This window comes from Polistes dominula, unplaced genomic scaffold (genome assembly GCF_049000335.1).
Source record: "Polistes dominula isolate Pdom_NZ unplaced genomic scaffold, Pdom_raw_medaka contig_28, whole genome shotgun sequence".
NCBI lineage: Eukaryota > Metazoa > Arthropoda > Insecta > Hymenoptera > Vespidae > Polistes > Polistes dominula.
In genome coordinates, this window is record NW_028300879.1 from 5,077,620 (window position 1) to 5,090,956 (window position 13,337).

The following is a 13,337-nucleotide window of genomic DNA, read 5'->3' on the forward strand; positions in this document are numbered from 1 at the left end:
GCATAGGAGGATCCGGAATACAAGTGGGTATCTAATAAATGATTATACGTGAATACCATCGTATAGAATGGTTATGGTAACTCTAGGCGTTCACGGTTGCGCGCTTTAAAAGACGGTCGTCGAACCTAACAGCCGATACGAGTACGTTGACTTCCGTATTATGCCTCATAAAAGTCGGCCGTGCAATCGAATTTTTTTATGCAATTATATTTATGTATTTTAATACACTTTACTTATATTACATGTAAATTTAACCCTCGAAGTCATCACATGCACATGTCTGATAAAATAATTACATTAGAATGCAAAAAATACTAAAATTATAATGTTTTAACCATTTGAGTGCTATGGACGCATATATGCGTTTGGTAAAAATTACTATTGTGGTTGTTCGACGCATATACTTATTTTTTAATATTAACCTATGCTTACCACACTTGGTTCAAAGGACCCAGACCTTTTTTGCAATTTGAGTCATTTTTCTCAATTGTTCAACTTTGGTAATTTTTTAAACATATTTAAATTTAATTTAAAGCTATAAAACCTATATAGTCTTTTTAAGTAAGTATTAAAGAAGTCTCAAAAAAATGTTGAAGTAAATCTATGCAATAGTTTCTTTTTTATAACGATTTTTCTTGCCCGGGTCCAAAGGACCCGGGTGTAGTAAGCGTGTTACTCCAGGGAGGGTGGTATGCAAAGGTTAATGTAATATAATGTAATGTTTATATTAATTTAATTAAATTAAATTCATAAACAAAAACTTTAATTATTAAATATAATTTATTATTAGAATTTGATTAATAATAAATTATTCCATTTCTACAAAACATTTTAGGTAAAAGTATAAGTATTCAGCACTCAAAGGGTTAATGTTAAATACTTTTTATTAGAAATATTATTACCGTTGCACACATGCACAATGTTCGGAAAGTCATATAAAAAAGATTGAATAAAGTATTTTGACAAAGGAAAATCTATAAGTCTGAAGATGAATTTCAATGAGGACGGTACTACGATCACATAATTCGAGCTTTTAGACAATATTAGACACTTGTATCGATTAATTAACAATTATTTTAATATTCTAATAAACTCTTCTTATATCTCTTTGGGGCACAGTGGGATTAAAAGTGTCTCACTTCTTTGATACACCATAATGCACGGTAGGACATTTTTAAACCCACCTCAAAATATTCTTGCAATAGCTACACATGCTCATAAGTTTATATTTCGTCTTATTTACACAAAGCAATTGGTTATTAATTCTTTTATTTTGTTATGTTTTTACATTATGTAATACCTTCATTAATAAAAAATATACCAGTTTTGTTTCATTTAAAGCGTAATAAAATTGCTATGCAACATAAGGCTATTTTATTACCTGAAATTTTGTGCTGCAAAGAGATATTACATGTAAATTTAACCCTTCGAAGTCATCACTGTGCATGTATGATAAAATAATTACATTAGAATGCAAAAAATACTAAAAATTATAACGTTTTATTGTTAAATTCTCTTTATTAGGAATATTATTACCTTTGTACACATGTGCGATGTTCGGAAAGTCATAGAAACAAGATTAAATAAAAGAATTTTGATAGATGACAGCCTGTCAGTCTGAAGGTGAATTCCGAGAAAGACGATGCACCGATCATATACTTGGTGGTTTTAACTAACAATACACATTTCTTTCGATTAATTAACAATTATTTTAATATTCTAATACACTCTTCTTATATTACATGTAAATTGAACCCTTCGAAGTCATCACTGCGCATTTGTGATACAATAATTACATTAGAATACAAAAAATAATAAAATTAGAACGTTTTATTGTTAAATACTCTTTATTAGGAATATTATAATCGTTGCACACATGCGCAATGTTTGGAAAATCATAGAAACAAGATTAAATAAAAGAATTTTGACAGAGGACAACGTATCAGTCTGAAAGTGAATTTCGAAGAGGGCAGTACTCCGGTCATATAGTTCATTAGAATGCAAAAAATAATACAATTAGAACGTTTTATTGTTAAATACTCTTTATTAGGAATATTATAATCGTTGCACACATGTGCAATGTTCGGAAAGTCATATAAACCTGATTGAATAAAGGAATTTTGATAGATGACAATCTGTCAGTCTGAAGGTGAATTTCGAAGAGGGCGGTACTCCGATCATATAGTTCATTAGAATGCAAAAAATACTAAAATTAGAACGTTTTAATATTAAATACTCTTTATTAGGAATATTATTACCTTTGCACATATGCGCAATATTTGGAAAGTCATAGAAACAAGATTAAATAAAGGAATTTTGATAGATGACAACCTGTCAGTCTGAAGATGAATTTCGAAGAGGATGGTACTCCGATCATATAATTCGAGCTTTTAAACATCAATACACATTTCCATCGATTAATTAACAATTATTTTAGTACTCTAATGCACTCTTTTTATACTACAACAGTTATTATACACGATTTATATATATATATATATATATAAAGAAAATAATACGTGGAAACTGTTCTATACTCGATTTAAATTTATAAATTGTATTTTTTTCTTTTATAGCATGATATCTATAAATCACGCGATCAAAGTAATCGCATTGTTTTTATTCCGCTTAAAGAGTACGAAAGTGATCTTTCTAATATCGAGATGAATAAAATGAATAAAAAGAAATCTTAATTCATCATCCTTTTTTTCCATGCTTCTTTATTTTTCTATTTTATATATATATATATATCTGTTTTAACGATCATCATTGTCTTCCTTCTCGTTTCGGTTTCACTTTAAGTCGAGCGTGACTGCAAACTGCAATTGCATCTTCTCAACATCGTAAACTGACCTAACGATTTCGTTTAAATTCAATCAATTTGTTTAAATATATGTATTATTTTCAATTCTTTTTTTTTATTTTGAATCGTTCAATCGTTACAGACTCATTTGATTTATTAAAATAATCTGAAACATTTCACACTTTACAATTTTTGTTTGCAATTAAATATGATGCATTTTAATTTTATTTATAATAAAACACATCAAAATATGTTTTGGTAAATTTGTTATTGCAATTTGTAAGATTATTGAATTATTTGATCATTTATTTTTTCAGGGTTGGAAATAAATAAAAGAATTGTCTTCGAATAATTTTAATTTGTATAAAAGTAGTAATGTTTCCTTATGAATAGTTAACCTCGTATTCCATATATCCTTTAAAGGGCAAATAATCGAATTGCGGTTAATTTGAATGCGTGATGATATTCCTTTTCGCTCCAAATAACTTCTGTATAACGTCCGTTTCCTATATTATCTCAATTACACGATTATTTCTCTCTCTCTTTCTCTCTCTCTCTATCTCTTTACTTTATAATAGTTAGAAAATAAACTTTTCTCTTTTTTGTTGTTTGTTGTTGTTGTTGTATTTAATTCTAAACAAACAGACAAACACAACAAATAGTAATAAGAACTTAATTGATATATTTTGTATCACATATATTAAATCAACCCCATCATTAAAATAATATACAGCAACACATTTGAAAAAGAACAAGAAAAAGAAAAGAACAACTCAAAAATATAAAAATTATTTTAAAAATAATAAAAACCTTTAGGTAGGGGTATCATTTAGCATAAACGTTAACTAGTTGGTTAAGTATAATCACTCAGGTGTGTGTTTCATAGTGTTGTTCGTGATTAGGGTTTTATTTTTTCTTCTTTTTTTTTTTTAATACCATGAAAGCATAGTAATTATTATCGACCCTTAGCATACACACACACATATACACACATAAATGGCGCGTGTTAGGAAAAATTTCTCCTTCGTGCTTCGTAAATTAGAGATAGATAAAAGAAAGATAAAAAGAAAGAAGCAGAGATGAGTTAGGGGGGTGGTGTTGAAGAAGGGGGTAGGGTAGGATAGGGTAGGGGATAAGGGGGGTGTATGAGGAAGGTGATGTTTAGATGATACTCACAGACCGACGCTAATCGTTCCTCCTTCGAGCAAATGCACCTCGTAACTTTTAACTCGAGAGAAGATGAGTAGAATATAAGAAAATAAAAAAGATGAAGATGAAGAAGAAGAAGAAGAAGAAGAAGAAGAAGAAGAAGAAGAAGAAGAAGTTGAATGTAGATTGTAGATGTAGAATGTAGATGTTGAAGAAGTAAATGTAAAAGATGAAGAAGAAGAAGAAGAAGGAATGAACGTTAAGATAATATACGATGCGTTGCGTTCATACTAACGTAATAACCGAGTGGTGTGTGCATCGTGATTTGTTTCAGAGGTGTGCAGCGGAGGTGAATTGCCAGAAGTAGAGATCATAAGTCTGCTGGAGGAACAGATTCCCAGGTATCGTCTACGTGCCGACACTCTCACGGAATTTCAAGGTTAGTGAACTTATCCTTTTTACTTAACTTTAATTATCATTCATATTATATATATTTATATTTCTTACTTGATATTTTATTCTAATTTATTTTATTTTATTTTATTTTCATTCGGTTTATATTAATTTAATTTTATTATTAGAATTCTATAATTTTATAATTATTAAATTTATTTAATAAAATACAAATTTAATTTATATTAATTTCATTTGATTTGATTTTATTTCAATTTAATTGATATTAATTTTATTTTATTTATTTAAATTTAATTTATATTAATTTAATTTAATTTTATTTTTATTTCAATCTATAATAATTCAATTTTATAATTAGAATTCTATTATTCGATAATTATTGAATTTATTTAATAATATACAAATTAAATTTATATTATATTTGATTTTATTTCAATTAAATTTATATTAATTATAATTAACAACATTTAATTTTACCTATTGTATTTTCCAATTAATATTCTTTTAATAATTATTACGAATAAATTTTAATGAATTTTCTAATGTTTCCAACCTTTTCCACCCTCCCATTTTAATAAATTCTAATTCTGTAAATTAGCAAAGAAATATTATTTCAAGATTATTTTATGTAATAATTAACATTTTATTTTAATTTAAATTGATTTCATGTTATTTAGAAAGTTTTGAATATGACTCTAGAATCAAAAAGATTTCGAGATTATTTATCATTATCGATATGTGTAACATTCGATTATGGATAGCTTTTTTCAATCAATTTTTTTCTTCTTTTTTTATTCCCGATACAACTTTCACGTTAGGTTTCTTTCTTATGCGAGTGAGAAGAACCTGTATATAAGAGGAGAGAATAATTAGCGTTGAGATAAAAATTTTACCTTAGCAATGTTATCTTACAGACTCCTCCTCACCGGATATTTTATACGTGCATGAATACACTATCAGCTAAAAGTTTACAAATTCTTCTTTTCTTAATTCTTAGTTAAATTAATTCAATGCATTTTAATAATGCAACTTATGGTAATTTATTTATATCAAAATTACCATTTACAAATATTATATTTCAATTAAATATAATTTGTGACCAAAATTTTATCCAATACGAAAAATTCTATTTGTGAGAATTTTTTTAAAATTAATTCTTCGTATGTGATTTATTTAAAATTTATAGAAGAAGATTACAAACACAAATAATAATGCCACAAAAATCTTTTTAAAACGTTATATATATATATCAATAACTTATTAATATTTTAACAATTTTTATATCTTCATATATTGAATATTTTTTTATGCAAATCAACAAATAATTTATATAAACTTTTAGTTGATAGTGTATGTCCACTGCTTTCACACGTGTGTTTTTTTTTAACACACAGTTAGAATGGTGTACTCTCGTAAGAAGAAGAAGTAGAAGAAGATGATGAGGAAAAATAATAATAATAAAAAAAAGAGACACGTCTTAAGAAGATGTTAAGAAAAAAAGAAGAAAAAATAACAGCTTCTTTTTAAAAAAAGAAACACCAATCTTTTTCTTCCCCTTTATTTGCTTTTTCTTTTTTCTCTTCTTCTTCTTCTTTTTTTTAAAACGTGCAGTTTCATTTAAAGTCAAACAAAAACGGGTTCGCGTTGCAAGGTCTCGTCAAGTTATCTCAACCCTCTTCAAGGTCACAGCATGTTGGTAAAAAAGGCTGGTTTAACGATGAATATTAAAAATTATAAGAGGAAGGTGACATTAAAGTACACATACGTGCTATTTAAAAATTAAAAAAATTCAAATAAAATAAAGGAATAAAATTACAATAACAATTGCACACACATTTCATATTTTTAGTCTAACTGTAAATTTTGAAGCCCTAAAGCATTATTATATATATATATTTTCTCGGTTTCTTAACAACAAAGATCATAATCTTCATGGTATAATTAAAACATAAATTGGATAGGCGTCGTTAGAGATTAATGAAAGAGCCAAGGGGGGAACCTTTGTCGATCACTATAATTTCTATTCATTATTTTTCTGCTTTACAAGCAATAAAACAATCACTGCTTCTGCTACTTCTTCTTCTTCTTCTTCTTCTTCTTCTTCTTCCCTTTTTTTGATTTTTTACATTATTATCTTCAACTAATTTTATTTATTATATCGTCTTGTTACATATAACATGTGTATAATTTTATTTGCATAAGACGATGTTAGGAAAAATTTTATAATATGTCAATAAATTTACATATTATAAATTGTTATAATATTATATTATATATATAATTTATATAATTTATATATAATAATAATATTAAAATATTTATATAATATTATATATATATATATATATATATAATCTATATATAATATAAATTATTATAAAATATTATAATAATAATAATATATAAATTTATTTATATAATATTTTATTTATTATTTATTATTATTATTATTATTATTATTATTATTATTATTATTATTATTATATATAAATTGTATAAGTTATAATATTATATTATATAATAATAATAATAATAATAATAATAATAATAATAATAATAATAATAATAATAAAATATATATTATAATTATAATAATAAATTATTATAAATTTACATATTCGAAATATCTCGATAATATTTTAATAATAATTATAGAAATAATTAATAGTTTTTAACATTGATTTGAAATATATATATATATATATATATATATATATATATATATATATATATATATATATATATAATTTATCTTATATTATAAAATATTTATATACAAATATCTAAATTCTTGCAATTACTCGTATTGATTTATTTGATCGTGTGATTAGATCGATATTTTTATTTCTATTCGTACAATTATTTATTTGTTTTTGATATTTTTTCCAATTTGTTGAACCTAAACCTAACTTTTATTTTCTTTGACATACCAGTTGCCAACACAGATCGAGTTACGAGTACCCAAACTAATTAAACTGTATGGCCCGGATATATGGGACACCATGAGAAGAGCGTGACTAATCGTTTGCTTCTGTTGTGTTGTGTTGTGTTGTGAACTATGAGATGGTATCGTGTGTCGAGTCAATAAAATGAAGCTTTAGAACGGGATAGGATATTGGACCGCACCTTTCTCTTTCGTGTGTATTTTAATTACAAAAAAAAACACATAAATAAAACATACCCAATGAACGAGAAAAATAATATTGAAAATAATTTAATAAAAAAAAGAAGATCAAAGAAAAACCTATCATTCTAATTGGAATACGATTTGTTCGTGAAAAAGAAATGTCGTACGAGAACCGCCATCTTGTTTTTTTATTTTGTTCCAAATAAACTGATGAGAAAAAAAACAAGTTAAACGAAATGGAAATCAAATTATAATTTCGAATGATTCGAACAAATTTGTCTTGCATAATAATATTAATAATTAATACACACAAATTATTGATTCCTTAAGAAAATTATTTACCGTTTGTATGATGGCGGCCATATTGTCGTTCTGCTCGAGATAAAAATGATTATTTATTTACTTATGAAATATACTACATGAATAAGCATGAATGAAATTTTTTGATTAAATCAAACGTAATCGATGGAAAATATCGTTGAAGCGTAAAGAATTTCTTTGTAATCGAGTGACTTTTAATATGATAATTGTTTTTGATCGAAGTTTTTGTTTTCTTTGTTTTTCTTTTTTTTTTTTTAGGTTACGAGAACGCCGATTGGTTCGTTCCATCGCCGGCGCTAAAAACCGAGGACGTTGATTTGAAATTAACGCCGGATCAAATCCGAGAAACGCTCAACTATTTCCGTGAGTACAATTATTATTAATTTATTTATTTATTCATTGTATTTTTTTTTTTTTTTTAACAAGAAGAAGAGAAAACATTTTCTTTCATACAAACTGAAGAGGCTCAAACGATGGGATTTCAATTTCCATAAATTATTTTTAAAAAGAAAATAACAATTGTATTTTTAACACAAAATTTAAGATCTTTTTTTCTTAATTAATTAAATAATAAAAAAAGAAGAAAGAAACAACCATAGAATCAAACGAAATGGCTAAAACAAAGACGTTCTTCACGTTTTTATTTGAATTTTAACAAACACGATAGAATACTTGCGTCAAGTTTACCCGGAAAAATTGACATATTTATTTTTAGAAACGATTAAAACGACTTAATACGACCTAAAAGATTACATTAAAACAAATAAAAAAAAAAAAAAATATTCACGGCGTAGAAAATATAAAATTGACGGGATCGAAAATAAATCGCATTAGATGTAAGATTCTTTTTAGATTAGATGTAAGATCTTATCTCAAGGGTTGTTAACGATTCTTCTTATCTCTTATTACGTGACACTTCAGTTAACATGCCGTCGTAGTTTTTAAATTTTTTAATTATTATTATTATTATTATTATTTAATTCTTATTTTTTTCTTTCTTTCTTTCTCTTACTTTCATTCCTTTTCATTTTTTTCATTCTGGTTAACGGAAAAGATAAGATTCTTTAGTAAAGATACGAATTTTATTATCTAGCAAAGACATTTAACATAGAATCTTTTTAACGATATTGATTGGTCGATTATTGACGTTTCAAGTTGCGCGATAGATGCGATTTTATCACGTGACCGTCATACGATGTTGCGATTGGTGGCGATAAAAGAGCGCGATTCACGTGATCACGGTCACGTGACACCACATTAAATTGTAAGAGAAAGAATGAATACGAATGTTAATATAATTAAAATGAATTTTTAATCAAATATTTATTAAAATTAATTTTTAATCAAATATTTATTAAAATTAATCAATTTATATTAAAGAATATAAAGTCTTTTTGTGTGTTTAAACGGCAAAGAAAAAGATCGTTTGTTATATAACGTTTCGATTATTTTTTTCGATTTACGATACGATCGATTACATTATTATAATCTCAGATAAAAAAAAATGTTTATTTCTTAATTGTAAATTATTATTTCAATAGTTCGATATGTCGAATATTGTTCAAAGGATTTTCTTATCGCGATCAAATTTCTTCTTCGACCATTTTTTTTTTTTTTTGCGCACATACTTTTGCGATAACGTGGTATTCTTCTTCGTGGAAAGTGGAAATGAAAAACGATAATTAAAAAATAAACGTAGTAAAAAAATCAATATGATTGATAAGAAAACACATACACATATACGTACACATACACAAGCACATATATTTAAACAAACAAACTAATTTATCATTCTCGATAATAACTAATCGCTGGGCTTTACAATAGAATGTTTCAGCAATGTTTTCGAATATCGATATTTATATGTTAAATTTAAACAAACCGAATAAACGAATAAAAATAATTTATTATATTATTTTATTGCAATAAAAAATATATATCCGTGAGTTTTGTGAATTATAGTTAACGTATTAAATATTTCATTATCGTCAAATACTTTTGTCGATTATTTTAAGGTTCGTTGAGAAAGTTATCCGAAGATTGCAAGTATCACTGCATTCCGTTAGGTGTTTTTTCTTTTTTGTTTTTTTTTTTTAATCTTATAGGACAGGTACAAGTTTCACCGTTTGAAAGGTAAATCGTAACGAGTAAGACGAGTTATGGAGTATTTTCCTTTCTTTTTTTTTTCATTTGTTTGTTTGTCCATTTGCTAGGTCAATTTTATTTAAATGCTAGTTTGGATTAGAATAAAGTCGATGAGAGATGAAATATCTATAAAAAAATGATTTTGTGTTTGTCAAATCGTATTATAATATTTTCCAAATATTAATTTTGTTTTTTTTCAAATATTTAAATAAACCAACTAAATATATTTATCTTTTATTTTTCATTTTAATTATATATTATTTTATATATAACTAAATATATTTAGATTATATTATATAAATATATTTAATATTTATATATTAAATATCCCAATAATTACCAATTAACCCGACCCAATAAATAAATAGTACTCCTAATTCAAAAAAAGAGGGAAAAAAAGAAATCAGAAAGTTTCTATTCTTCGTGTCTTTCCACTTTGTTAAAACAATACACAATACATTTAGAAGTTAAATGATAAGATCTCATCGATCGGCTAAACACAACAGTTTGTTATTTAAATTTTCTACCGTTCTTTTATTCCACCGAGAATACTTCCAGATAGAATATTGATACCTTAATGGGTATAGATACATATATACCATTAGTCACAAACACATATACATACTATAACACATTTCTTACACATATTACTTATGTTAGATAGAATGAAATATTCAGGTTACTTGGTTCATAGGTCATTCGGTAAAAGAGTTCATCTCGTTCGAGATCAACGAATTAGAAAGTATACCCCCTCGGTCCACTTGTTCGACCTCATGACCGTACAATTTTTCATCGATTCCTCTCCCCCACCTTGAATACATTAAAAATACATCATTCGCAAAATTTCTCTCATTATTGACCCATCCTCTAAGAAAAAAAAAAAAAAAAATATGGAAAATGCAATATTATTATATGTATATTTATGTAAATTCATCTTGTTTCAATTTGTTATGTGACGTGTTATTATTAAATTGACTGCTTGACTGTTCGTTTAATAGTCTGACAATGTTTGGCAAACTTTAAAACCGTAAAATATTTATCGTCAAATTTAAGTATAACATAAATTTATTTCTAACATTTATTTCTGAGTAATATTTGTGTGATGCGTGATAAAATTTAATTTACTTTTGTTTGTCGAGAAACGTACGTGTGTATTTTATAAACATTAATTTTGTTTATTCTTGTTAAAAAAAAAAATAAATAAATAAAATAAAATAGGCAAATTTTTATTAACAAACGCAAACTAAAATATTATATATATATAATAATAATAATAATTTAACAAAAATTTGTAAATATTTAATTTTAATAATTATTCGAAAATTTGTTTAGGAATTAATATTACGATTTTTATTTTATCATCAATAATAATTTATATATTATTATATTAATGATTTTATTTATTTTATTAATAATAATAATTTGTATTTTATTTATTTTAACACGTTAAATGTATTTACAAGATCTTGTATTTTTTTATTTACAATTTTAAATCAATACTAATCGGTATAAAATAATAATAATACTAATAACTTCTTATAATATAATATACGTAGAAAGTAAAACGTGCATTATATTCCAATTACATCGAGCTATCATTTCTTCCAAAAAATCTAACATACTCATCAAGTAAAGAGTTACATTCGCTTTTATCTAATATTATCAATTTCTCAACATGATAGATCTCAGAACGTCGCTTAGTTTAAAATGAAAAAACTCTATAGTCACGAAGGTTTTCTAAATCATTTTCTAACGTTCCTCACATCTTTATATTTCTATTTCTCTTTCGAAAAATCCATTTATATTCCAATCTCTAAACTTGTTTTCCTTCAGTTTTGTTTTCTACAAAAAAATATAAAAATATTTACCATTTATTTATTTATTTTTAAATAAACTCCACGTTCACTTCCTTCTAAGTGGGAGGGTGAGGAGGAAAAGAAAGAAAAGCAAAACGATTTAAAAAAAAAAAAAAAAAACAAAAACAACATAAGAAAAAGCTTTAGAAATAAGTGAAATGTGGTCCTTTCACACTGTGAATAAAACGTTCAAATTCAAACACACTTTCCATCAATCGTTTTTCCTTTCTATCTTTCATTCCTAACTTACTTCCTAACTTCCTTTTCCTTTCCCTTCTCACCGTATTCCCTTTTTACATACGTAAGAGGGTGTAACTGGGCGTGATGGTGACAATGATGATAATAACGGTGTGAGTGATTAAAAGAAGGAAAGGAAAATTATGATGGGAGTACGAAATTTCCCTTCTTTTTTTTTTTTAGCATTCACTGCACTGACCTTTCACCTTTTTCCTCTCATTTCTTTTTTCTTTTTTTACTTTTCCCCTTCTTTATCGAAAAGACAAAATTTGTCGGTGAAACTAACACAACACACACACAATAATGTAAAAACTACTTGCCGGATCGTGAATAATGAGATAGCGTGTACCGTAAAACAAAACAAACAATTTCCTAGAAAGAAAGAGACATTTTGTTCGCACGGTTTTATTATTTTCCTTTTTTGCATCTACCTCTCTCTCTCTCTCTCTCTCTCTCTCTCCCTTGGGTCCATCCTCCTTCTCCCCTTTCCCCTTTTTCTTTTCTTCCACCACGAAACTCATTTATCGCTCTCGTTTTCTTTTCGTCTAACTCACACGTGACTTTCCCCATTCATAAAATTATTTTACACCGGTAATAGAAGAATTTAAACGTGGTCATAAACATTAAAACATAATCGCTTGTCCTATCTCTCATAGATTATTTTGTTTTCTTTTGCTTTGCTTTGCTTTTTTTTTTATTTTTTCCTCCTACCCCATTTCCACGGTGTAATCAACTGTTAACAATAAGTCGAACTTAATTTTTTAATGGTTTGCCAACGGTATTTGATGTTACTTAGTTTGTTAACGGTACAGGCGATAGGGCTTGTTGTAATGTCTTGGATTTGAAAGTTTATTCTTGTTCAGGTGAGAGAGGGGAAAAGAAAAGGTGACATTTATGGTCGATCATAAACGTTCCAATTGAGATTCAAGGCTAACTTCGTTCACATTATTACGATTTAATACAACAACATTTGTTGTGGTAGATAAGAATCCACCCATATTTTGCATTGTTTCATTGATTAGTGTACGTGTGTAATTTTTATTTTTATATGTTGTTTCTTGCTTTTGTTAGAGAGGGTTGTGTAGTAACAACAGTAACCGCCATTTTATATTTTCTTTTCTGTTGATCAATGACGCCATGTTGTATCTTCCATCTTGTATAAATGAAAGAACATCGTTGTATTTTTTTTTTTTTTTTTGTAAAATAATACGGTACTCCAATTAAGATCTCAATAGATTTGATGATCAGTTTTCCTTTCATTATTTTACCTATGAAAGAAAGATAA

At 26.2% G+C, this 13,337-nt stretch overlaps 1 protein-coding gene across 2 annotated transcripts in view; it reads left to right on the forward strand.

The window, feature by feature from the left end:
- Positions 1-13,337, forward strand: part of milt (trafficking kinesin-binding protein milt) — a 48,935-nt gene that overhangs the window by 6,748 nt on the left and 28,850 nt on the right. For both annotated transcript variants that reach the window (XM_015321961.2, XM_089172212.1), the window contains exons 2-3: positions 4,287-4,391; positions 8,073-8,177. Coding sequence is in view for 1 of the 2 variants with exons in the window: in XM_089172212.1 (XP_089028338.1) it covers positions 4,287-4,391; positions 8,073-8,177 (210 nt within the window). In the remaining variant the exon portion in view is untranslated. The remainder of the gene's footprint in view (positions 1-4,286; positions 4,392-8,072; positions 8,178-13,337) is intronic.